A 27,025-nucleotide genomic window follows, 5' to 3' on the forward strand; every position below is an offset into this window, starting at 1 on the left:
CTCTCAAATTGATTATTACATTTACAGCATTTGACAGACGCTCTTATCCAGAGCAACTTACAGAAGTGCTTCCATAGCAAACATTTCATTACTCTTTTCATTATTAGATAAAAAGTCATTTTATAGAGTTTAAAACTGCTTAGAAATGAAAGATTATTTGTTCTAATTTTAACTTCCATTTAATTTTTCCCAATCCAAAACGTCATTTCCAAGAACATGGACATATTTAGATATAGAAGAAGAAATCTGATCTGTTCCTTATTGTAGCCCTTAAATCATTCATTTTATAGACTAAGATTAAGCCTCAAACTGATCTAAAACTTCAAGGAATCTAAATATGGACATGAAAACTTAGTTCTGAAATGCAGAGCACAGAAATTTTCAGATGCAGACTAGACAGAACTACAGACTACTCCAGTCCAGAACCTCAGGATCATAATTTAATCTTACACTTTAAACGTTACACACTGGAGCATTAAGATTAAATTTGGTCTAGGACTATAGTTAAGAAAATAATAATAATATCACCCTGTACAACCAGATTTCACAGATGAGTTTGGTCTCAAAACATAAAACATCTTCAAGACATTCAGAGCGAGTTTGTGTGCCTGTTGTACATACCTGTACCCCCCTGAAGAGTGTGTCGTGCCAGCCACAACAGCAGCACAGTCCTGAGAAGCGCCCGTCCCAGCATGGTGCCAAAAGAAAAGAGACGGCAGAGACAGAGGAGAGTCGTTTATATATACTTCTGTAGAGTTTCTGAACTCCTCCTCTACACTAACGTTTTACTCTCACGCTTTCACACACACGTGTCAAACTGAGGATGTTGACTAAAAGGGGGGGAGATATAAGCATTACTCTGACCTAGGAGTAATTTAGAGCAGAAAATCCACCTTCTGCATGTTTTTGAAATTTAAATACTGAGAGAGTGATGAAGTACATTGTCCAAAGCATCACTCCAGAAATCTCCCACAGATGTTCCGCATTTATGTAAGTTTTATCTTCATCAAAGCTTTCATCAAAGTAAACCATGATGTTCTGTAGATAAGGGCACTATCATCCTGAAAGAAACTACTACCATCACAAATGTTTCAGTGTGTTGAATTTTTAGTACAGATTTTTCAGAGATTTTGAAACTTTTTAACGCTGTTTTGCCAAAACTGACCATTCCTACAGTTAAATAGAGTTATTCCACAAGATTTTGGAGTGTATCAGTGGGAATTTGTGCCCATTGATAAGTTCAGGCACTTATCACAATCAGTGTTCATTCCAAATGCACCAAACTCATCAAGATTTTATGGATACAGCCATACTAAAACAGGTCATGTCCTTCCCATAAACCTGAAGCTTTGGTTTGTAGGATGGTTTGTAGGTTGGTTGGTTGGTTGGTTGGTTGGTAGGTAGTAGAATCTTGTTAAGGGACCTCCTTTCGACCACCAACTTAAAACCTTCCAGTGAGCAATTATTATATTATATATAATTATGTGTATGCACATTTGTTAGCAAGCCAAGTATGTGGACACCCCTCGTAATGCTCTTTCAGTACTTTGGAGCTCTACTCAGAGGGTCTAACCTACAGTGGGGTTCAAATTACTCATTAGTTAAAACCTAATGACCCACATGTGGACGCTCGGTCAACACCAGCATCTATCACTTACACTCTAATGGATTTAATGGGCACATATGGTACAAATACAGACTGGTTTAGACAACAGCAAGACAGTAAAAAAGCCACATCTACTGCTAACAATATAAATAACAGCATTAAATCAGTTTGGGGAAGGGCCCTTATTTTTCAACATGACTCTACCCCTGTGCACAAAGCAACGTACTTAAGAATAATGAAAAATAAGAACAACTTTCTTTTTCCGCATATCTCAGCTTGATTGGAAGCTGGGGGTCAGAGTGCACGGTCAGTCATTGTATGGCACCTCTGGAGCAGACAGCATTAAGGGCCCAACAGTGGCTGCATAGCAGAGGCATTTAAACATCCAGTTCTACCCACCAGGCTACCCCTGTCCTACAGAAGCAGTGCACTGGCCCAGGAATTGAACCAATGCAAGATCAGAGAGCACTGAACCTAACTCTTAAGATCCTAGGGATGAATTGGAACATAATTCGTGAGCCAGGTCTGTCCACAGATACACAACAAAATCAAAATCTTGTGAAAAGGCCTCCCGGAAGAGGATGATACCAAAGCAAAGGGGGGCAAATTCATATTAATGCTGATGATTTTTGAACATGGTTAAGTGTCCACATACTTTGGGCCACACCAAAGAGCGAGTTTCCCTCAACCGAATAGAGGAAACGAGGAACAGTGACACAAAAAAAGAAAAAAGGACCAACTTAAGAGCTCTCACTTTGGACTGGCATTTCACATCCTGCACCCAAACCATCAAGGTAAAGAGGGGTCAGGGAGAGGTCAGCATTTGCCCTTTGACTACGATACTCCCTATGATGCAATACCAGTATATATATATTAAAAAACAGTACATCTGCAGTCAAAAGTTTGGACGTACCTGATGAAAGTCAATCAAATTTTATCTGATTAAATGATGGAACATTAGACAACAAGTCCTCAGCAGATGTGGGAACTTCTTCTCTAAACCAGCTCCAATCACCAGCAGACTTCAGAACTTATCCAGCTAAAAAGTTTTTAATTTGTTCATCAGATTATTTATTCCTGCAGGACTGAGTAAAGGTCCATAAAGATCCCTGGATTAACAAGCTTTGGACACTGATCAGCGATAACATTAAAGCCACCTCCTTGTTTCTACACTCACTGTCCATTTTATCAGCTCCACTAACCATTTAGAAGCACTTTGTAGTTTTACAATTACTGACTGTAGTCCATCTGGTTCTCTGCATACTGTTTTAGACTGCTTTTACCCTGTTCTTTAATGGTCAGGACCACCACAGAGCAGGTATTATTTGGGTGGTGGATCATTCTCAGCACTGCAGTGACACTGACATGGTGGTGGTGTGTTAGTGTGTGTTGTGCTGGTATGAGTGGATCAGACACAGCAGCGCTGCTGGAGTTTTTAAATACCGTGTCCACTCACTGTCCACTCTATTAGACACTCCTACCTAGTTGGTCCACCTTGTAGATGTAAAGTCAGAGACGATCGCTCATCTATTGCTGCTGTTTGAGTTGATCATCTTCTAGACCTTCATCAGTGGTCGCAGGATGGTTGGCTGGATGATTTTGGTTGGTGGACTATTCTCAGTCCAGCAGTGACGGTGAGGTGTTTAAAAACTCCAGCAGCGCTGCTGTGTCTGATCCACTCATACCAGCACAACACACACGAACACACCACCACCATGTCAGTGTCACTGCAGTGCTGAGAATGATCCACCACCTAAATAATACCTGCTCTGTGGTGGTCCTGTGGGGGTCCTGACCATTGAAGAACAGGGTGAAAGGGGGTTAACAAAGCATGCAGAGAAACAGATGGACTACAGTCAGTAATTGTAGAACTACAAAGTGCTTCTATATGGTAAGTGGAGCTGATAAAATGGACAGTGAGTGTAGAAACAAGGAGGTGGTTTTAATGTTATGGCTGATCAGTGTACATGTGTGTGTGTGTGTGTAATGTAAGAAAGTGTGAGGATACTGGGGATATAAATAATGAATGTCAGGAAAAAGTGACCAGCTTGGTGACCAAGTTGGAATTTTTGAAGAACATTTCAAACGTATGTTGTTGAACAATTTGTGACGCAGCTAAACTGGTGAAAGGGCCGCCAGTTTGAGAAACTGTTTTTAGAGGGAACACAAGTAAAATTTCAAGTACATAATTTAAATGCTTCTTCTGTTAAAATTGACAAAACACAAAGCATCCAAAACAGACTGAATGAAGCATTGTGGAGTGCTCAGAGAGTCCTTAACTTTTCCATCCGTAAAAAATCACGTGAAATTCAAATTTTAAGGTTTGTGTTTAGCGATTTATTGTGCAATTCAAGTGCTTCACGTTTACTGGTTAATTTGCTCTATGAGGCGTCCTAGCAATCCTACGGCAATTCAGTCAGCAATCGCTTAGTCAAAATGTCAATGTTGAACTGTGAAAAAGCAAAAAATTATCATATTTGAGACAGAACATTGTCGCTGGTTCTAGGTTTACATTCATTTATTAAGGGAGCTGTGCTGTGCATTGTAGCTTCCATTTATTCTATCATTCAGTTTATAAGTGTAATTTAATGACCGTCATGAAATGTGGCTCTTTTTTTATTTTTAAATCCGTGAACTCCGTGATATTTGAAAAATGAGGTCCGTGAAATTAAGCACATGAATTTAGTAGGGCCCTAATTATAACTACATCAAACTCTGGTCTCTCACCAATGTGTGAAAGAAAAACCTAAAGCGTCCTGCCATACTGAAGGTAAAATTGTCTGGAAGAACTGTTTTTGATGGTTCCCTGATCACATTTAACAATACATGTTTCCTTTTTATGAAACTTTGATAAAGTGCTATTTTTTTTTCTCTTGCAACTATTCCATTTGGAACTGGTCATGATCAGATGTTCCCAATTAACATTATTAGAGGTAAATATGAACAACTGTACACTTAGAACGGAGGATCCTGCAGCTAGTTCCTGGAAGCCGTCCATCATTCTGGTGGAACGAGGAGTAATCGAAGAGGGAAGGACTGAGAAGAAAAGTCGGGAAGAGTGAAGTCTTTCTTCTTCACTTTCCACCACCATGTGAAGTTCTTCCTCTTCCGCTTTCCCTTCATTCAGCCCCTTGCAAACGGTGCCAAGGAACCAGCGTAGGTTCACCGAGAAGTATTTTCACCGGCGTCATAGTGACGACACACTTTATACAGCGCAAGGTCCATAAAGACTTAGTTTGACGTAGAGGAAGTTCAGTGGCACGCCCAAAGCTCCAACTCATCCACACTGAACATCCTTTGGAATAAAGTGGGACATCAAATGCCAGCCAGGCCTACTTATTTAAGATTGGGGACTTAATGGGCACAAATTCCCACACTTTTGGGAGGCAGACACTCCTCTGAGAAGGCTTTCAGGTTTTTAGGCTTTAGAGGGCATCTATGGAAATTCGGTCATTGGTAAGGCAACAATGTTGGACCATCACAATCAGTAGGCCTGGCTCACAATCAGGGTTCCAGTACATCCCAAACAAACCTAAACCAAAAGGAGCTGAGTAACCTCCCTCTTTGGTAGCACATTTCATTATTTTAGCAGAGATGAAAGACTAAGAAAATACATGTCCTCATATTGCTTTTGGAATGGAACCAGTTTTGTGAAAGGACACACATATAAAAACATGTTGGCAGTGTCCACTATAAAAGTTTAGGTAGAATTAAATAGTGGAACATGTTTACAGTCTATCACTTAACGTGTACCATCAAAACACAGACTTGGCTTCAGGTTTTCTAGTATCCAATCATCACCACCTTCCAAACTCACAGCCCCCTTCTATTCAAACATTCCAGGCATAACAAGGTCTCAGTCTCTTTTAAGTCCTCTCCAGCGCCTCCTCGCTCATTTCAGGAGACGTGAGGACAATATTGGTTCTGTCTGCCAACTGTACAGGTTATAAACATCGTCCGGTGAAGCGCAGAGACAAAACAACTTCATAAAAATCCCAGTCTCAATGAAGTAGAGCATAATGGTTGAATGAAAGAATGCGAGTGGACAGTGGGAAGGTGGATGTGGTATTTATAGATTGCTTATCAGCATGCATTGGTTGAGCTACCTTTCTATCTAAATGTTCAAACAAACAATGGACCAATCAACCATAAAAATCAGAGCCTGGACTTGTTTATAAAGAACTTTATAATAATGCCACTAAAATAATCATCACACGGCATCTGGATGTATTTAGCAAACCTCAGATTGAAATGAACTGAGCCATAACATTAAAACCACCTCCTTGTTTCTACACTCACTGTCCATTTTATCAGCTCCACTTACCATATAGAAGCACTTTGTAGTTCTACAATTACTGACTGTAGTCCATCTGTTTCTCTACATGCTTTGTTAGCTCCTTTCATTCTGTTCTTCAATGGTCAGGACCCCCACAGCACCACCACAGAGCAGGTATTATTTAGGTGGTGGATCATTCTCAGCACTGCAGTGACACTGACATGAGTGGATCAGACACAGCAGCGCTGCTGGAGGTTTAAAACACCTCACCGTCTCTGCTGGACTGAGAATAGTCCACCAACCAAAAATATCCAGCCAACAGTGCCCCGTGGGCAGCGTCCTGTGACCACTGATGAAAGTCTAGAAGATGACCAACTCAAACAGCAGCAATAGATGAGCGATCGTCTCTGACTTTACATCAACAAGGTGGACCAACTAGGTAGGAGTGTCTACTAGAGTGGACACAGTATTTAAAAACTCCAGCAGCGCTGCTGTGTCTGATCCACTCATACCAGCACAACACACACTAACACACCACCACCATGTCAGTGTCACTGCAGTGCTGAGAATGATCCACCACCTAAATAATACCTGCTCTGTGGTGGTCCTGTGGGGGTCCTGACCATTAAAGAACAGGGTGCAAGCAGGTTAAAAAGGTATACAGAGAAACAGATGGGCTACAGTAAGTAATTGTAGAACTACAAAGTGCTTCTATATGGTAAGTGGAGCTGATAAAGTGGACAGCGAGTGTAGAAACAAGGAGGTGGTCATGATGATATTCCTGATTGGTGTATATACTGTGTGTATATACTGTGTGTATATATATATATATATAAATAACAATTACACCCAGATTTATGTGCCAAAAAACCCAACATGTGGTCACAGATGTATAGTTTAGACACTTGTGGATTTTTCTCCGAAATGCTTTACCATGACGCAGATGTTTAGACTGCAGCTAGACACCATCTTATAAAGATCATTTGTCAGTCAGAACAAGCTGCCAAGGTGGTGACCATAAATGCAAGAAGAAGACACTTGTGAATGCTTTGGAACTACTAGACAATGCTAAATGTCTGGTGTGTCCACCAGGAGACCAACACCTTCCAAAAACAATGTTGAATGTTTGAAGCTTACAGGACCACCTACAAATGTTCCAACATCACTGCATTGAGCATCCAGACCTCATGTTACATGTCAAGCTTTTTGTTCAGTGCTGGAACATTTCAGTTCTTTCACCATTTAGCAGAAATATTATTTACTTATTAGGACAGGGGTGTCCAATACGTTGATCTCATTCAAACAGGTCAATTGACATGAAATGTGGCCACGGTTTCTTTAATTCGCAGTTTGTTAGCATAGCTACACCTCAGCCCACTTAAAGCACCTCTAATCTAGAAAGTTTTTATTCATCAGTAGCCAGTTTGTGCCACTTTTTGCATTTTTCCTTTTGTAACCTACATTGCAGTGATCTTACCTGAATTGAAGCGTTTTTGGTTTCTTTATTCTCGATTGTGCACTCATCTTCACAAACAGAGACGCTGTTTCATTCATACGTGGAAGAAGCTGAGAGAGAAGCTTTAACCCCCCAATCTGACATTCATATGAAGTTATGCACCTCTGCTGGACAATTTTGGCACTTGCTGGTTGAGGAAAAATATCCAAACATGAAAAAAATGTGCCACGAGACAGCATTTTTTTGGATCGACCTACTTGTGTGAATCAGGCTTTTCCTACATGAACAAAAAGTCTAAATATGGGTCCACCCTTAACTGATGAATACTTGGAAGCTGCTTGAGAACTGGCATCAGCAGCACAAGGTTCATCAGTTCAAGGTTTTTTTTTTTTGTATCTCCAATTCACCTCACCTGCCTGTCTTTGGACTGTGGAAGGAAATCGGAGCTCCCGGAGGAAACCCACGCAGATATGGGGAGAACATGCAAACTCCACACAGAAGGGACCCGGACCGCTCCACCTGGGGAACCGAACCCAAAACCTTTTTTTTTTTTTTTTTTCCCTTTTTCTCCCACTTTAGCGCATCCAATTTCTACCAGTCAATCATCCTCTCACTAATGCTGGTCCCTGCTCCTGATTGGGGAGGACTAAGCTGCTCCACGTCCCCTCCGACATATGCACAGCAATCGAACATCTTATTACCTACACCTGAGGAGTGCAGTGCAGCACAGCGTCGTGTACGGAGAGCCACACCCTCTACCGCACTCCTTTCCCATCTCCGTGCAGGCACCACCAACCAGTCAGCAGAGGTCATAATCGCACTAGTCCGAGAGAGAATCCCCATCCGGCTTAATCCCGCCCCTATCTGAACAGCAGGCCAATCGTTGTTCATGTGGCCCACTCAGCCTCAGCCGGCAGGCAGAGCTGAGATTCGATACGATGTATTCGAGATCTCAGCTCTGGTGAACAGCGTGTGTTTTTACCGCTGCTTAATACGCTGCTGTTTAATACTGCTGCTTAGTGGTTTCACGGGTTATTTAAAAAACCAGAGGTAAATTTGTAAATAAGTAAACCACATGTTAAGTGGACATAAAATAGGGGCAGTTGTAGCCTAGTGGTTAAGTTACTGGACTAGTAATCGAAAGGTCTCTGGTTCAAACTCCACCACTGCCAGGTCGTTACTGTTGGGCCCTTGAGCAAGACCCTTAGCCCTCAGTTGCTCAGATTGTATACAGTACTGCAAGACGCTTTGAATAAAACATAAAATGGAAATGTAAAAAGAACGTTACGCACAATTTGTCGATTTTGTGTAATCTATGCAGAAATAATAATTCCAGTGTTCCCAGACTTTCTTGTAACCTTGTATAGATTAAATAACTACCTAAGACTAGAGGTACATTTTTGGAATTGCATTTATTATTTTTTTGTTTTCATTTTGCAATGCTGTACAATAGTGACCATCACTTATCACGTGATGAAATAAAGACGATAAATAAAAATATTCAGTGCTGGAAGGATTCACGACAAAAACATACGTGTAGAAATGCTTCTTTTTTTTTTGAAGAAACAAACAAAATGGCTCATTGCTCATTTTTTTCCTTCTTCATTAAATAACCCAAAGAGCCTTTTTGTGAAACATAAATCAACATTAATATTATTCCCCTTCACTCTGAGCATTTACGTATGTGTGGTAGTTGTGGTCAAACGGACACACCCAACCGAGCATCACCATCTGCTGGCAACTCTGAAGATGACCAAGCAGTATCGAGTCCAGGAGTGTGAGGGGGTTTCTGTACATATACAGAGGAACTGACTAAAGAATAAAACTAAACAAATTAAAGAGGAAAAGAAAACGAGGGGTCGGTCAATCCCTTTCAGGATCCGACAGCCAGATAACCTGTGGAAGATCTGCAGAAGAAAGAAGAGTTAGGATTCATTTCCAACAGTCAGTCAATAATAGTTATTGCTGCTGTTTTATTAATATTTATAGCACATTTAACACAGCTGTGTCCATATACTGTATGTATGCACATGCATGTGTATGTATCATCCAATAATCCAAAGGAGCAACTTTTACTCAGATATAAAGGAGGTAAAAGCCAGGGACAGAAGACTCATACTTACTCCATGTTGTTCTTGAGCTGCTGGACAGTGCGTTTGTCTAAATAGCGACAAAACAGAGTAAGCAGATTCGGGGGCAAAAACAGCGGCTCAACGAGGGATGAACGGGAAAGCTGCCTGGCCACGTTGAACACCGTGTCCGTCCTTAGAGAAAACGATGCAAAAGGTTAAATCTAACATCGATATGTGACTTTAAAAATAAAGTTCATAACATAACGAGAGAAAGTATTTGGTAATTTCACTAGGATTATGAAAGCACCATCATAATTCCTATTTTATTTCTGCATTTTATCGTAGTCAGTTTGTCTTCCGCTGCTGGTGGATCCCTGATTGCAGTTGAGGTGGGTAGATCGCTGCTCACGCCTCCTCCAACCCGAGCGCAGCCCTTAGCAGAACCCTTTTTCACCCATGCATTCTGCACAGGCGCCTCTCTATCTGCCAATCAGGGTCCTTACACAACGTTTGAAGACCCCACCTACATAGTCCGGTCATCCCTCCCTGCAGGCACTGCCAATTACGCCCGCTAGATGGCGCCCAGCTGACCGAGCACCTTCATAATTTAAGGTTACATGATATTTCCACAGGGCAGTACCAGGTTTCGAAGTCACCGATGCTCGGCTCCATAGGAAAGTCGGAGGTCAGCAGCCTCTCGCCTTGTGACAGCAATGCGTACAGCAACGACAAGCCAAACTAAAAATGAAGAACAGATGAAGACATTAAGTAAAACTAGGCAGCCCCAACCTCCCACCATCTCAAATCTCATCACGCCTAGCCAGCCAATAGCTCAACTTGCATGTAATTTAAAGATTACACCTTAATTCAACAGAATAAAAGTTAAAACACCTTGTTTTGACAAGCCAGCGTTAAGCGTGAGTCTTTGGAGTCAGGCAAGTTGACTGTAAAGTCCCGGAGAATGCTGACCAGTTGGGTGAAGGTCAAAGTGCCGACGACCGATCGGAGAGGCGGGTAAAGGACAGGAAGAGCCTGTGTAGAAAGCACAGTTAAATTTAGCATACGAATCACGTACAAGTTCCAGATTTCTTAATCACAATACGTGCGCATTTTACACCTCATCAGCATCTCGGTTCATCAGCGCCGGCAGGTGCGTCGAGATGGCTCGAAGAATGTGCAACGACGCATCGTGGGACAGGAACGGCAGGAGCCTGGCGAGTAACTTTTTCCCTTTCGAGACCAAAAGTGAAGGTAGAAACTCCTCTGAAGAATCTCTACAGGAGGAAAAAAATCATAAGCAATAACAAATAAGTAAAATGCTACGTATAAAAGCTGAATAAATCGTACAATGAGTTGGGGTTGCGCAGTTTCGTGCTGATTTTCTCCACCCCTCTTTGAACGCTCTTCTTCAGTCTTAGCTTCTCCTCATCGTCAGAAACGTTATTCTTCGTCCTATCGGCTTCCTCAACTCCCAACAAAATAATATAGCACTGGAGAAAAAGGAGCAGGAGAAGGTTGGTACACAAACATCCACATCGGCCGAGTTAAAGCTCAGATAAAACAACTCTCCACCTTCTCGATGGTGTTCAGCACCTCCAGCCTCTGCTGCCTGATGTCCTTCTGCTCATAGAAAACCAACAAGCAAGTCAGAAAAGAGACACCCAGAAAGAAAGGAATTTGTAAATGTTCTTTACTAAAGTCTCTCAGGCAGCACGGTGGCTCACAGCAAGAAGGTCCTTGGTTCGATCCCCAGGCGGGGCGGTCCGGGTCGTTTCTGTGTGGAGTTTGCATGTTCTCCCCGTGTCTGTGTGGGTTTCCTTCAGGAGCTCAGTTTTCCTCCCACAGTCCAAAAACATGCAGTCACGTTAATTGGAGACACTGAATTGCCCCCTATAGGTGAATGTGTGTGTGTCTGCCCTGCGATGGACTGGCACCCCACCCATGGTGTTACCGTGTGCACTGCCCCCATTGAAAAGCTGGGATAGGCTCCAGCAGCAGCAGCACCACCCCCCACACACGACCCTAATTGGATAAGTGGTTAAGAAAGTGAGTGAGTGAAGTCTCTCACCTCTACAGTATGAGCGTGGACGGCATCGATGGCTCTGCGTGGCGAGTAACACGTAGAAACGGCAACCTGCCCCAACGACCCCTCGATATGAACCACTAGGGTATTAAAACAGTTACCATGTATGCAGCAGTGTATTAAAGACACTTCTTACAATGATGAGTAGGGTGTGTGGTTTAAGACATGACCCCAATCGTGGTAATGGTGAACTACACTTGTGTCACATTATTATGACCACTTTCTACGTTTCGTGAGCTGGTTTGTTGGGTATATAAGGTGTGGAAGGCACTTTCAACTGATCTGGGTATGAATCCATCCTTGTAGATCACGTGCACCCATACATGATGACCGTCTTCCCATTGCCTTCCCTGGGGTGGATGGGATCTTCCAGCAAGACAATGTCCCATGGCTAGAAATGTTCCACATTGGTTGGAAGAGCATGACCGAGACTTCCAAGTACTACCCTGTCTGCCTAAATCCCTAGATTTGAACCCAATTGAGCATATGTGGGACCACCTTGATGGTCATGTTGGATCTATGGATCCTCCCAAACACCCCCTCCAGCAGCTGTGGGATGCACTGCAGTCAGCATGGCTCCAGATACCCGTGAGAACCTACCAGGACCTTATTGAGTCACTCCCAGCCTGTCTAGCCAGTTACTCTGGATATTACCTTGACTGGTGGTCATAATAATGTGACTCGACAGTGTATATGCCATATAAACTCCACACACACAAATCCCTATGTCAATCTGCCTTTATATGCAAAAACAATGAGTCCAGTGGTGCACAGATCCAAACCTGGTATGTACGATACGTTTTTGGTCACGTATGGTGTGGTGAGTTTGGGCGGTTCCCTTTTGGAGCGGTCACCCAGCATTTCTTCTTCTGCCAGCTTGGCCTCCAGCCTCCGATAGTACTCCTATACATTCAATACTCAAATTTTAACCAAGTAAAACGACTGATTTTAAACCATCTGTACAGTCCCGATCAGACTGTATGCAAACAAAGTACCTGGTAATAATAATCATCCTGATGTGGGTTCTCACTCTGCAGCTGCATCATCTGCAACTTGATGATCCACTCCTTTTCTTTAGCAGACATGAGCTCAGCGTAATGATCCCAGTCCTTCGGTTTCCTGTCAACAGCAAACAAAAAAAAGAATGCATTACATGGAACCACGTCAGCTAAACAAACAACTAGACAACGTTATGCAGCAACACCAGAACTTTCTCCAGCTACTAGTTGTGCAGACACTTAACTTGATCCCCCTTACAGTCAGGTGTCTGTGCTAAAAAGATCTTGTATAACGGTTGATCCCCATCACACACAATCCTACCCTTAATCTTTTAGATTCTTCTAAATCCTTAAGACTTTTAACCATTATGTCACATGTCCTGTCTGTCCCCAGCATCACACAGCCACTTCCACAGCCATGCTCTGTAGAGGTGCCAGAAACTCCACATTGTTCCATTTTCTGAGGCCTTCACACTATTTATTCTCTAGTGGTGGAGTAATTGTAGTACTTTCAGGGGTTGGGATGCTTGCAAAATGTGTAGCAATGTACATTTTTGCATAGCTTGGCACACTTGGATATCTTTAACCCTTCATCGCATGTTTTTTTTTCCTCCGTGGAAATCACTACTGGTTCCGTCGGCAGCCCAGAGATAGTCATCGTCGTCACCACACAGTTCGTCTTTGCTGTTGCTTGGGAGGTCCAAAAAAGCAGCTATCTGCACCATCTCCCAGGTGATCAGACGAGTTCCCCTTTTTCGGCATGAGGAGCCAACCTTACCGCACGTTGTTGTTAATGTGCTACAAATAAATAACGTAACCGTAAGGACGCAGCGTACGATTGTGTGCGGTTATGCGACTGATAAGAACTACATACCTGTAGCTTCACCTAGGATTTTTTTGGAAAGCTTACTTGCTAAATTTCTTACTATTTCACAGCCTAATTCACTGAAGTGTGGACGCAGCCGTTAGCCAGAACGAAAGAACGAAAGGACGTATTCTCGATTCATACGCCATATATGGCACAGATACATGAGTGAGATGTAAAGTAGGTCAGCCAGCGACTCTGCTACACTCACAGCTACACAATCTCATCAATAGATGTTGGCAGAGTGTCGATTTTTCAATTTTTCAATTTGTTGCAAATTCGCTATACAATGCAATGAAGGGTTAAAAATCCACTGAAACAGTTGTTGTGCAAGAAAAAAAAATATATATATGCCGAACATTTTAATAACATTACCAAGATGTTTTGTCCCACTGGACTATTTACTGCCTTAGGAAACAATGTAGAATGAGGATCAATAATTTTTCATACATTTTTTAAAGGCCAAACTCCCTTCAAGTCATAAATGGTTCATATCCATTGTTTAGTATTAACAGTAAGAGAGCTAATAACAACAGGGAACTGAGTGTGCTAATCAGTAATATTACTGGTCACTAATATGCAATTAAAACTATATAGCATATTACTTTAGCATCATACTGCTATAATGTTAGCACTGAATTAAAGGCTATGCTAAAAGCAACAATAATGGCAAATCGTATCAGTACTATTTTAGGTTGATTAGCACATTAGCTGCAGTGATTACTTGTGCATATCAAATACCGATATGCAAACATTTCTCATGGTACTGTTTTATTTGCACAGCGCACAATTGCACCATAATGTTAATACACCGCACCTTTAATGCTTCCTCATTTAGTTTTTTTTGTACTGTCTTATGTCTTTATATACAGTACATAAATTTTTTATACAGTATCATATCTGTATAACGTAGTTTTTAATTGAATTGTATTTCCTTTGCACTACATTGGTGTGTTTTGTGTGATGCTTGTGATGTTTGTGAGTTGCTGCTGTAACTCTGCAATTTCCCTCAATAACGGGGATCAATAATGTATTCAAAAATCAATGATCTATAAAGTTAATATTTTGGTGACCTAATTAAATTATGAAATAAAACTCCACCTGCGAGACCCTGGAGGTCTTTGGCTCAGCAGCCTCTTGTGCTGCGGGTGGAGCTGTGTCGCCAGGACCGGGAACCTAAAATTCAAAAGCATTAAATCACATCAGAAAATGTATATACAGTAGTGTTAAAAAAAAATAGCAGTGATTTTAAAAAAGTGAATAAAGCACAAAATTATAATAACTTTTATTTCCATAAATGCAAATGCACTGAAAATACTACACTTTTAATTCTAAATCAAAACATTAACAACATTTAGCCAGTTTGTGTTAATCCTTTACAGAAAGTTAAGAAAAATGAATATTAGGCTGTTCAAAATAATAGCAGTGCAGCATTTTTCTTTAAAAACTCAAAAAATGTATCTATAAACTGAAAATGTTTGAGGTTTCACTTTACTTTAAATTACTGAACTAATATTTAGTGGCATAACAATTGTTTCCGAGATCTGTGTTGCATGGAGTCCACCAACTTCTGGCACCTCTGAACAGGTATTCCAGTCCAGGATGATTACACTACATTCCACAGTTCTTCTGCAATTTTGGGTCTTGCCTCAAAAAAACACGTTTCAGATTTCAGCCCACAAGTTCTCTATGGGATTGAAGTCAGGGGATTGGGCTGGTCACTATTACCTCAATCTTGTGTCTGTAACCAAGATGTTTTGGGTCATTGTCATGTTAACACCCATTTTAAGGACATTTCTTCTTCGACATAGGGCAACATGATCTCAAGTATTCTGATATATTTAAACTGATCCATGATCCCTCGTATGTGATAAATAGACGTAACACCATGGTATGAAAAACATCCTCATATCATAGTTTTGTACCACCATGCTTTACTGTCTTCACAGTGTACTTTGGCTCGAATTCAGTGCTTAAGGGTCCACTGACATACTGTCTATAGCCACTTGACTCAAAAAGAACAATTTTGCTTTCACCAGTCCACAAAATGTTGAGCCATTTCTCTTTGGACCAGTCAATGTGTTCTTTGGCAAATTTGAACCCATTCATGTCTTTTTCTTAACAATGGGACTTTGCAGGAGTTCTTGCTGGTAAATTGGCTTCACTTAATCATCTTCTGTACTCACTGGTAACTTCAGATGTTCCTTGATCTTTCTGGAGGTGATCACTGGCTGAACCTTTGCCATTTTGGCTATTCTCTGATCCATTCAAACAGTAGTTCCACGCTTCCTTCTGCATCTTTCAGGTTTTGGTTGTCACTTTAAGGCATTTGAGATCATTTTAGCTGAGCAGCCTATCATTTGCTGCACTTCTCAGTATGTTTTTTCCCTCTAAAATCAACTTTTTAATCAAAGTACGCTGTTCATCAGAACAATGTCTGGAACAACCCATTTTACCCAGTATTTCAGAAGGAAATGCACCATGACCAACCTGTGCAACATTTGCACATTTCCTACCTTAAATAAGGGCCAAAATTGACACGCATTCTTGTGCAGAATTAATGACTTCACCAATTGAACTCCTCACTGCTATTATTTTGAACAACCCCCTTTCAATCAATGCTTTGATTACTCAGAATGAATGGCATGCATGTCCTAATTGTTGGGTTTGTTTTGTTTTCAATACTCTACTACACTTTCAAGTAAATTTTTTGCTATGTACAAATAGCATTTCTACTAAAAACATTGATTTATCAAGTTAATGGTGTTGGACTGCTATTTTTTTGAACACCACTGTATAAAAAAAATACAGAAATGTAATTCACTAAATAAAAAAACATGAAGCTGGTTGGACAGAACCTGAATCTCTGAGGGAGGGGGCTGGGTAAGGGGCTGAAGCAGGGACCGGGGCGAGGGGAGTTCGGGCCAAACTGCACCGGCATCATTTTGGGAGAGTGGTAGCGTGGAGTCGAGGGGGAGAATAAAACGGCTGGCTGGAAAACAAAACGGATAAACAAACAGTGGTGAAAAATAGCAGCTTCTTAATCAGACAGCTAAATGTAGCCCAAGTTACTTTTACATTCGACATTAAGCAGATGCTCTTATCCAGAGCGACTTACAGAAGTGCTTCCATAGTAAGCATTACTCTACTCTAGTTTAAGCAGACAACAGTCCAAGAACACAAATCTGCTGAAAACCCTGTTAGAACCAAAGTATTTTTTTCCTTTAATTTTAATGCAAGAAATAAATAAGAACATCAGTAAGTACATGTCAGCTTAAGTGCTTAGTAAAGAGGTGATGAAGGTTTTTAATCATCTTTTGAAGATGTTTGGACAGACAGAGGAAGCTCGTTCCACCACTTGGGTGCTGGTACAGAGAAGAGCCTTGATGCTCATCTTCCTTGAGTTCTGGGTAGACGATAAAGTCGAGCGAGACTAGTGGCTCGGAGGTTGCGTGGTACAAAGCGGGCTTTGATTAGACCTCGGCGGTACCTTGGGGCTGGTCCATTTTTGGCTTTGTACACACCAACAAGTCAAACCTTAAGACTGGGTGGACCTTTCACAGTCCTCATCACGGCCGGGTCATCCAGCAGCTGCCCCCCCTTGACTCGCTCCCTCCGGCTCCGGGTCTTCTCGCTCAGGCCTGCCGGAGGTTCGTGGACGTGTCCACATACTTTTGACCATGAAGTGTATTCCATAGTTTTGGTGTCTTTATTAGCTATATGACCAGCCACTCCCTACCTGTAAACATCCATACCAGTCCCACACCCCGAGCTGTTGCACAAGGACGTGTCTAATACAGAGAGCCTATTTCACACCTTGTCCACTTTAGTTCCTTATTTAGTTCTCAGAAAAATGTAGTTCTGTTTGTTTTGCTCTCTGGATACAGAAAAGTACAGAGACGAGTGGAGGAGTCACCTGATTGAACCTCTGCTTCATGGAGAAAGGACTCTGAGGGCGCAGTGGAGTTCCAGGCATCACAGGACACACAGGGGACTTGGGGTGAAAGAAGGAATAAAAAAAAACATTAAATTCCAACACCTGTAAGAAAACTGTGGATTGCACAAAACCCACCAGTTAACCAGTACCTGAGGGAGACGCCTCTGCATGGGGGTTCGTAAGGCAGGAGAACCGAATGGGATCCTGCCGCAAGAGGATCGATCAATCACACCCACGATGGCCTGGTCCTGATTAGAAAGAGGAACGCAGATATTGCAAACCATTTCTGGAACATCTAGAGTGCATACAGTGGGGCCAAAAAGTATTTAGTCAGCCACTGATTGTGCAAGTTCTCCTACTTAGAAAGATGAGAGAGGTCTGTAATTGTCATCATAGGTACACTTCAACTATGAGAGACAAAATGAGGAGAAAAAAATAAAAATAAAAAATAAATAAATAAAAAAATCCAGGAAATCACATTGTAGGATTTTTAAAGAATTTATTTGTAAATTATGGTGGAAAATAAGTATTTGGTCAATAACAAAAGTTCAACTCAATGCTTTGTAACATAACCTTTGTTGGCAATGACAGAGGTCAAACGTTTCCTGTAAGTCTTCACCAGGTTTGCACACACTGTAGCTGGTATTTTGGCCCATTCCTCCATGCAGATCTCCTCTAGAGCAGTGATGTTTTGGGGCTGTCGCTGGGCAACACGGACTCCACAAATGTTCTATGGGGTTGAGGTCTGGAGACTGGCTAGGCCACTCCAGGACCTTGAAATGCTTTTTACGGAGCCACTCCTTCGTTGCCCGAGCGGTGTGTTTGGGATCATTGTCATGCTGGAAGACCCAGCCACGTTCCATCTTCAATGCTCTCACTGATGGAAGGAGGTTTTGGCTTATAATCTCACGATACATGGCCCCGTTCATTCTTCCCTTAACACGGATCAGTCGTCCTGTCCCCTTTGCAGAAAAACAGCCCCAAAGCATGATGTTTCCACCCCCATGCTTCACAGTAGGTATGGTGTTCTTGGGATGCAACTCAGCATTCTTCTTCTTCCAAACACGACGAGTTGAGTTTTTACCAAAAAGTTCCATTTTGGTTTCATCTGACCACATGATATTCTCCCAATCCTCTTCCGGATCATCCATATGCTCTCTGGCAAACTTCAGACGGGCCTGGACATGTACTGGCTTAAGCAGGGGGACACGCCTGGCACTGCAGGATTTGAGTCCCTCTCGGCGTAGTGTTACTGATGGTAGCCTTTGTTACTTTGGTCCCAGCTCTCTGCAGGTCATTCATCAGGTCCCTCCGTGTAGTTCTGGGATTTTTGCTCACCGTTCTCATGATCATTTTGACCCCACGGGATGAGATCTTGACCCCAAGGGAGATTATCAATGGTCTTGTATGTCTTCCATTTTCTTACAATTGCTCCCACAGTTGATTTATTCACACCAACCTGCTTGCCTATTGTAGATTCACGCTTCCCAGCCTGGTGCAGGTCTACATTTTTCTTCCTGGTGTCCTTCGACAGCTCTTTGGTCTTGGCCATGGTTGAGTTTGGAGTCTGACTGTTTGAGGCTGTGGACAGGTGTCTTTTATACAGATAACGAGGTCAAACAGGTGCCATTAATACAGGTAACGAGTGGAGGACAGAAGAGCTTCAGAAGAAGTTACAGGTGTGTGAGAGCCAGAAATCCCACTTGTTTGTGGGTGATCAAATACTTATTTTCCACCATAATTTACAAATAAATTCTTTAAAAATCCTACAATGTGATTTCCTGGATTTTTTTTTTCTCATTTTGTCTCTCATAGTTGAAGTGTAGCTATGATGAAAATTACAGACCTCTTTCATCTTTCTAAGTAGGAGAACCTGCACAATCAGTGGCTGACTAAATACTTTTTGGCCCCACTGTACATCATAGATGACTCTGTATTGGTACCTGTAAGAGGGGTCCTGGTGTGGGTCTTGGTGAGGAGTAAGGGGACATCATCCACTGAGAGAAATCAGCAAACTCACATTTAATTAATGGAACATCAACAAGCAAAACAAGGAACCCTAGCGGGTACTCGTACTGCACAGTGGTATGGTTTGAGACACGCCCAAGTGGATAGCAAAACTATTCTATAAGAATATGTAGTGACTGGGTTGTGCGTTTTAACATCACTTTCTAGCTTCCTTTCTTTGACTACTGACTCCTACTTTCAAAGACGTGAGGAAAAGAAGCAAAACTTAGAGCTTGAGTGCTCTATAAGCAGCTGACCGTGATTAAGGGGTGAAGGTTTGATTCAGGGTGTCCAAATGGCTGCAACAATAGGGACTCATACTGTTTGGTCAAAGCAGTAGCACAAGTGGTGGAGGAATATGGAGGGGACAGCATGTTCCATCTGCCACCGGTCAGTAAAAAGATGCAACTGCTTTACATAAAAGATGGATTTTAAGCCAACCTCTGAGGCACTGAAATATCTCAGAACTTACATTAGCTGTCTGCTTGTAGAGGGACTAAACAGTCTGCAGTTATTCTCAATAATAAGAGCAAATCTAGGCTAAATTACATACAATGTAAAGCCAGGCGTGGTCCACTCACCGTATTAGCGTTTAGATCTCCCCAGCAGGAGCTACGTCCACAGTCTACAATTGCACTGTCCAAACTCTAAAACAGCAATAAAAACAATGACTGTCAAATTGGAACAACTTTAAGAGACAGGGCAGGATTTTGCATCAAAGAACACAACACAGATTTGTGGTAAAGGGACAAGGTCAGTAGCTCATTCAACAAAATAAGGAAAACAAAAACATTTTAGTTTACCATGTCAAAGGGAAAAGGAGGTTAAAACTTGGCCAAGAATTAGAAATTGCTCAAAACACAGACACCATGGTAAAGCAAGCTTTAGATTACTATGAGCATAGAGGCTGTTGTGTGAGAAAGGAACCCATGTTCCTGCTTTTTCTTAGAACCACCATAGAATGAACAGTTCTAGCACAGCAGCTACTTTCTTCTTTGCTTCTTCACAGCAGCCACCAAGCCTGAAAGCTCACTTGACTTGCGCATTTGTGTTTCAACAGCTTTAAGTGAAGGCAACCAATAAAGATGTACACTGATCAGCCATAACATTAAAACCACCTCCTTGTTTCTACACTCACTGTACATTTATCAGCTCCACTTACCATATAGAAGCACTTTGTAGTTCTACAATTACTGACTGTAGTCCATCTGTTTCTCTACATACTTTTTTTAGCCTGCTTTCACCCTGTTCTTCAAATGGTCAGGACCCCCACAGGACCCCCACAGAGCAGGTATTATTTAGGCTGTGGATCACTCAGCACTGCAGTGACACTGACATGGTGGTGGTGTGTTAGTGTGTGTTGTGCTGGTATGAGTGGATCAGACACAGCAGCGCTGCTGGAGGTTTTAAATACCGTGTCCACTCACTGTCCACGCTATTAGACACTCCTACCTAGTTGGTCCACCTTGTAGATGTAACAACTCCACTCATACCAGCACAACACACACTAACACACCACCACCATGTCAGTGTCACTGCAGTGCTGAGAATGATCCACCACCTAAATAATACCTGCTCTGTGGTGGTCCTGGGAGAGTCCTGAACATTGTAGTTCAGCAATTACAGACTGAAGAACAGAATGAAAGGGCTAACAAAGCATGCAGAGAAACAGATGGACTACAAAATGCTTCTATATGGTAAGTGGAGCTGATGAGATGGACAGTGAGTGTAGAAACAAGGAGGCGGTTTTAATGTTATGGCTGATCGGTGCAAGTAGGCTTAAAGAAATGCAGTTGCCCCACTGCCAATTAGACCAATGGACATCAAATTTTGCTTTGATGTAGCTTTAATCAGGTGACACAAATTGCAAGAACATTCAGAATAAAAGCAGCATTTAAACTGATATTTTTAAACAAACACTTAGAGGCAAAACCACAAATGCCCCTCCTGACTGAATGCCAGACATCATGAGGTACTTTTACAATGTTCAAGTGCAATCAGCAGGACCAACAAGTCAAACCTTAAGACTGGGTGGACCTTCCACAGTCCTCATCACGGCCGGGTCATCCAGCAGCTGCCCCCTGATGATTCGCTCCCTGCGGCTCCGGGTCTTCTCGCTCAGGCCTGCCGGAGGCTGGGGCTTGATTCCAGGTTTAGGACTGGGAGGAGAAGGAGGCTCGCATGGCGATGGAGGGGGTGAGGAGGGTTTGGTTCCTTCTATGAACAGAAGATCTACAGGATCTGCTGCCAGTTCTTCAGCAGTAAGGTCTACAACAAACATACAAATTAGTAAAAGTCCAGACTAAGCAACTAAAGACTTGAGTGACCAACAAGAAATGCAACAACCTAATCCAAAGGTCTCCTCATTATAGAGGTCAATATCTTCATCCTCCTCCACCATCTCCTGAACGAGCCCAGATTCTTCCAGGTCCTCCGCATCACTCCACTGACCTCCATTTTCAGGCCAGCTAGCCTCAGGAACAGAGTCTGTCTGTTCCTTCTGAAGAAGTGGGAAGCATTACATTAAAATATGACACAGAGAAGGGATGTGACAATAAGAGGATCTCCACTAAGCAGGAATCATTCTTGGCAGAGTGATATTTAATAATTCGTGCTATGGTTATATTCATGGCAGGAAGGGTAGATGATTCTCATGTCAGTCTTTTTTTTTTTTTTTTAAATGCACTCTTTCACACCAATTTTCTCAAGAAATTAAGAACTGCTTTCCTTTTGGTTTGGTTAAATATTTTTGTCAGTCTTTTGTATTTATATTTAGTGCATTCAGCTAGTATGTGTAGAAACGAGTATTCAGCAGGTATCACAGAGTGGGAGATATTCCAGCATAGTGATTAGAAATGGACATTATGACCACCTTGTTTCTACTCGGTCTATTTTCTCAGCTCCAGAAGTACTTTATAGTTCCACAATTACTGACTGTAGTTCATCTGTTTCTCCACATACCTTTTTAGCCTGATTTCACCCTGTTCTTCAATGCATCAGCACTGCAGTGACACTGACATGGTGGTGGTGGTGTGTTAGTGTGTTGTGCTGGTATGAGTGGATCAGACACAGCAGCGCTGCTGGAGGTTTTAAATACCATGTCCACTCACTGTCCACTCTATTAGACACTCCTACCTAGTCGGTCCACCTTGTAGATATAAAGTCAGAGACGATCGCTCATCTATTGCTGCTGTTTGAGTCAGTCATCTTCTAGACCAGGGGTCGGCAACCTAAGGCACGCGTGCCAAAGCTGGCACGCGATACACGTTTGCCTGGCACGCTCGCAGCCCTGCACATAAAAAGTGTATTTTATGTGCAGGGCTGCGAGTTATTAGTTGGATCCGTCCCTACACTTTATGCCTCGTTCCCTACCTCTTGATTAACCGTAACAAGCATAAATTACTCCACCTTAACTCCATTCGCCACCTCCTCCTATGGCCAATTAAGGTGGAATGATTTATGCTTGTTTAAGGTAATCAAGGTGTCGGAGTGAGTCGACTTTCAATGCGAACTTTAGTATAATATGGCTGCTAAACGCGCAAAAGTGGATGTTCGTTCATTTCAACAAGACTGGACAGATTTGTATGGATTTATTCAACAAAAAGACCGGGCTGTATGTGCCATATGCTGTGAAAGCGTCGTTAGTCGCACATCAAGTGTGCGCCGTCATTTTGAGACAAAGCACCAAAGCTCATTTAGGGATGATGCTGAAAAAAACGAATCAATCAAACGAGCAATTTCAAGGTACTATAAACAGACGAGTGTTCTTCAAAATTTAAGCCATGGTAAAAGTTATGCCACACTTGCAAGTTACAAGATAGCTCAGTGCATTGCTAAACGTGGAAAGCCATTTACTGATGGAGAATACATTAAAGAAGCCTTTTGTGCAGCAAGTGATTTGTTTGACGGTTTGCCGAACAAAAACACTATCATTGCTAGGATTAAAGACGTGCCTGTTTCAGCAAGAACAGTTGAGCGCCGTATCACAGATATGGCGGGTAATATCAGGGAGCAGCAGGTGACCGGACTGAAGGACTGCGCTGTGTTTAGCGTTGCGCTTGATGAAAGCGTGGATATTAATGATTTGCCTCGTTTGGCAGTTGTGGCCAGATTCTGTGACTCTGTTGGAGTACGAGAGGAGTTATGCTGTTTAAAACCCATGTACGGCACCACAAAAGGTGAGGACTTGGCTAAAACCTTTGTTGAATATTTTGAAAGGATTGCCGTTGATATTCGAAAAATCGTTGCAATCACCACTGATGGCGCCCCTGCAATGGTGGGAAAGCAAAAAGGATTCGTCAAAATAATTGAAGACAAAATTGGGCACCCTGTTCTTAAATTTCACTGCATAATACACCAGGAAAATCTGTGTGCAAAGATGTCGAATTCTGATCTTAACACAGTGATGGCAACGGTTGTGAAAATCGTGAATTTTCTGCGAGCTCGCTCTGCCTTAACTCACAGGCAGTTCCAAGCACTGCTTGATGAAATGGATTGTGCATACAAAGACATCCCGCTTCACTCCAGTGTCCGGTGGCTGAGTAGTGGAAAAGTGCTTGAGAGTTTTGTGAACTGCATTGATGCAATCAAAGCATTTCTTGTTGACAAGGACCAGAATTATCCAGAGCTGGAAGATGTCAGATGGCTTGAGAAACTTATGTTTTTGACTGATATTACATCACACTTGAATGAACTCAATGTTTGCATGCAGGGAACTGGACAAACAGTCATGGGGCTGTTTGAGACATGGAAGTCATTCACATCCAAGCTTAAAGTTTTTGCAGAAGATATAGAAAAGGGGACATTTCGCTATTTCAAACACTTGAGAGCTCTCCACTCGAAATTCAGTCAGAACAGCCAACATTTCCATGTACATGAGAGAACTTGAGTTGGAATTTGCCAGGAGATTCCAAGATTTCCAGACACATGGACCAATGTTTTCCTTTCTCATTCATCCGGACAAACTTAGTGTGAAAGACATGGACTTGTCAATTTTCCAATGGATAGGCAGTGATGATTTTGAAATGCAGCTGATTGACTTTCAGAGCTCATCTCTGTGGACAATGAAGTTCTGTGAACTGCGGACTTCACTTGAAACATCTAAAGAAAATGCACAGTCCCTGTTCATGTGTTGGACATCACTGCCAGAAAAATATGACTGTTTGAAGAAGGTTGCATTGGCGATGCTGTCAGTCTTTGGATCAACATATCTGTGTGAGCAGATCTTCTCACACATGAATTCCATCCTCAACCCCTCACGAAGCAGGCTTACTGCAGACCACTCTGAGAACTGTGTTCAGCTCAAAGTCACCTCATATACACCACAGATAGATCATCTTTGCAGAGAAAGTCAGGGACAAGGATCACACTGACATGTAAGTTTAATTAGCTGATTTATTGGTTTATGTCACATACACATCAACTGTTTGTGTTATATGACTAATGTATTCCATGGCACACTGAGTACTTCATTTTCAATTAATTTTTTTTTTATTGGCACAGTGTACATAAAAGGTTGCCGACCCCTGTTCTAGACCTTCATCAGTGGTCATAGGACGCTGCCCACGGGCCGCTGTTGGCTGGATACTTTTGGTTGGTGGACTATTCTCAGTCCAGCAGTGACAGTGAGGTGTTTAAAAACTCCAGCAGCACTGCTGTGTCTGATCCACTCATACCAGCACAACACACACTAACACACCACCACCATGTCAGTGTCACTGCAGTGCTGAGAATGATCCACCACCTAAATAATACCTGCTCTGTGGTGGTCCTGGGAGAGTCCTGACCATTGAAGAACAGCATGAAAGGGAGCTAACAAAGCATGCAGAGAAACAGATGGACTACAGTCAGTAATTGGAGAACTACAAAGTGCTTGTATGAGCAGCACTGGTTCAAGTGTATCTTAATAACAACATATGATACAGGTACGGGAGTGCAGTGCTAGTGTTGGCATGGTACCAGTGCATTGTGGTAGCCTTTATGGCAGTAGTGCATCATGTTACTAGGTTTTTGATATACCACAGTGTCAGTGCAGGTCTATGGCTCACCAACCAAATCAGTAAGCAGTGGTCAGAAATGGTCACAGACGCAAAATGTTTAAACCTTACAAATACATGCTTGTACCAGCACCACAGTCTCCACCACAGTCTCCACCACAACACCTACAACCATTATATGCTTGTACCAGTCCAGCACCCCAGTCACTACCACGCTCTCGTATACCATATACACTACCACATCACAGCTGCTAGAATACACTGGTACTAGCACCAAACACCCAACCACGATACACTAACACTATTACCAAAACACTAACGTTACAATCACAATGATAAACGTGCTGAGAAACTTTCAGTAGTCATTCAGTGATCTTTCTCTTAATGGACAGGGTAGAAGGGGACTGATCGATTGCACAGAGCAACAGAAGAACTAGTCAGTAACTGTACACCAGGGGTGCCCAATACTTCCATTGCGCCCAATTCAAACAGATCAACATGATGGACATGAAATGTGGCCGCTGTTTCTTTAATATGCAGTTTGTTACAGTAGCTACACCTCATCCCATATAAAGCTGCATTAATCTAGAAAGTTTTTTCATTCATCAGTAGCCAGTTTGCACCATTTTTCCTTTTGTAACCTGCACTGTTTGTGAAGATGAGGGCTCAACCAAGCACAAAGAAACCAAAAACAATTCGATTCAGGTAAGTTCACTGTAAAGAGGGAGCTGACGGAGAAATTTTATATTTATATAAAGTTATGCACCTCTGCTGGACAAGTTTGGAACTTACTGGCTGAGGAAAAACATCCAAACATGAGAAAATGTTCCACATATTTGACAGCATTTTTGAATCAACCTACTTGTGTGAATCAGCATTTTTCAACTTAAAAATAATGAAGTCTAAATATGAGTCCACACTTACTGATGAACATTTGGAAGCTGCTTGAGAGGCTGGATAGCAAATCATCAGGTTAAGGTTAGTGTGATTTTTCAGTTGCTTGTCCTGTAAGGCTGAATATCAATATAGGAACTGAAGTGCATTTAAAAAAAGCTTCAAAGCCAACCTTAAAAAGTAGATGACCTGTGGACTGTAATGGTAGATCTCAAGCCACGAAAGTGTGGACACCCCTGGTCTGGTCTGGTCTAGTCTAGAACATGCATTTATCTGTTCATAACTTTTAAACTCACATGGCTGCACAAAGCAAAACTGTGCAACCCCATAAATCAGAAACCAGGAGTGGGAGAGAGAGTGGGTGAGTGGGTGGGTAGGTGGGTGCAACACAGCCCCCATAGCTTTGGTTCACAGATTTAAACCCCACATACTGCGCACAGTTCCAACACAGAAGCTCTTACCGGATGTTCAGAGTCACTCATCTGGCCTCGACGTGTTAATTATTCTGTAAAGTTTTAATTCTGCCAAATTGCCCAACCGCCAAAATGTTGCATCCAACACGCTGTGCAGCTCATTAACTCCTTTATAACTGCGCTCACCTGTGGGGGCGTGGCTTAACCATGCTGCATTCACTACCTGCAATTACCTGCGCAGAGTAAAACGCGCATGCGCGTATAACCAGAGTCGGAAATCGTAGTGACACTTAAGAAATATATGCATTGTGCCATGTTTATTAAAATAAAACCGATCAGCCATAACATTAAAACCACCTCCTTGTTTCTACACTCACTGTCCATTTTATCAGCCCCACCATATAGAAGCACTTTTTAGTTCT

At 42.2% G+C, this 27,025-nt stretch overlaps 1 protein-coding gene across 1 annotated transcript; it reads right to left on the minus strand.

Moving 5' to 3' along the window:
* Nucleotides 1-8,829: 8,829 nt before the first annotated feature.
* patl2 (PAT1 homolog 2) lies at nt 8,830-26,672 on the minus strand. The gene is made up of 19 exons (XM_063003880.1): nt 26,652-26,672; nt 21,647-21,800; nt 21,321-21,568; nt 19,882-19,947; nt 19,237-19,290; nt 17,443-17,541; nt 17,273-17,350; nt 16,215-16,348; nt 14,458-14,532; nt 12,489-12,612; nt 12,276-12,396; nt 11,479-11,573; nt 10,983-11,033; nt 10,758-10,900; nt 10,528-10,684; nt 10,302-10,442; nt 10,051-10,148; nt 9,462-9,602; nt 8,830-9,245 (listed from the first exon to the last, which is right to left on the minus strand). The coding sequence occupies exons 1-19, from the start codon at nt 26,670-26,672 to the stop codon at nt 9,212-9,214; spliced, it is 2,034 nt and encodes a 677-aa protein (XP_062859950.1). The 3' UTR covers nt 8,830-9,211.
* Nucleotides 26,673-27,025: the final 353 nt, after the last annotated feature.

Source organism: Trichomycterus rosablanca, chromosome 10, assembly GCF_030014385.1.
Source record: "Trichomycterus rosablanca isolate fTriRos1 chromosome 10, fTriRos1.hap1, whole genome shotgun sequence".
Taxonomy (NCBI): domain Eukaryota; kingdom Metazoa; phylum Chordata; class Actinopteri; order Siluriformes; family Trichomycteridae; genus Trichomycterus; species Trichomycterus rosablanca.

What these genes read in the sequence shown, in the direction of transcription:
- patl2 (XM_063003880.1), bottom strand. Translation starts at nt 26,672, where the DNA reads ATGAGTGACTCTGAACATCCG. An exon ending in AAACGTATCGTACATACCAG is followed by an intron (nt 11,574 to 12,275) that starts GTTTGGATCTGT and finishes TTAATACCCTAG; the next exon opens with TGGTTCATATCGAGGGGTCG. An exon ending in TGAACCGAGATGCTGATGAG is followed by an intron (nt 10,443 to 10,527) that starts GTGTAAAATGCG and finishes CTTTCTACACAG; the next exon opens with GCTCTTCCTGTCCTTTACCC.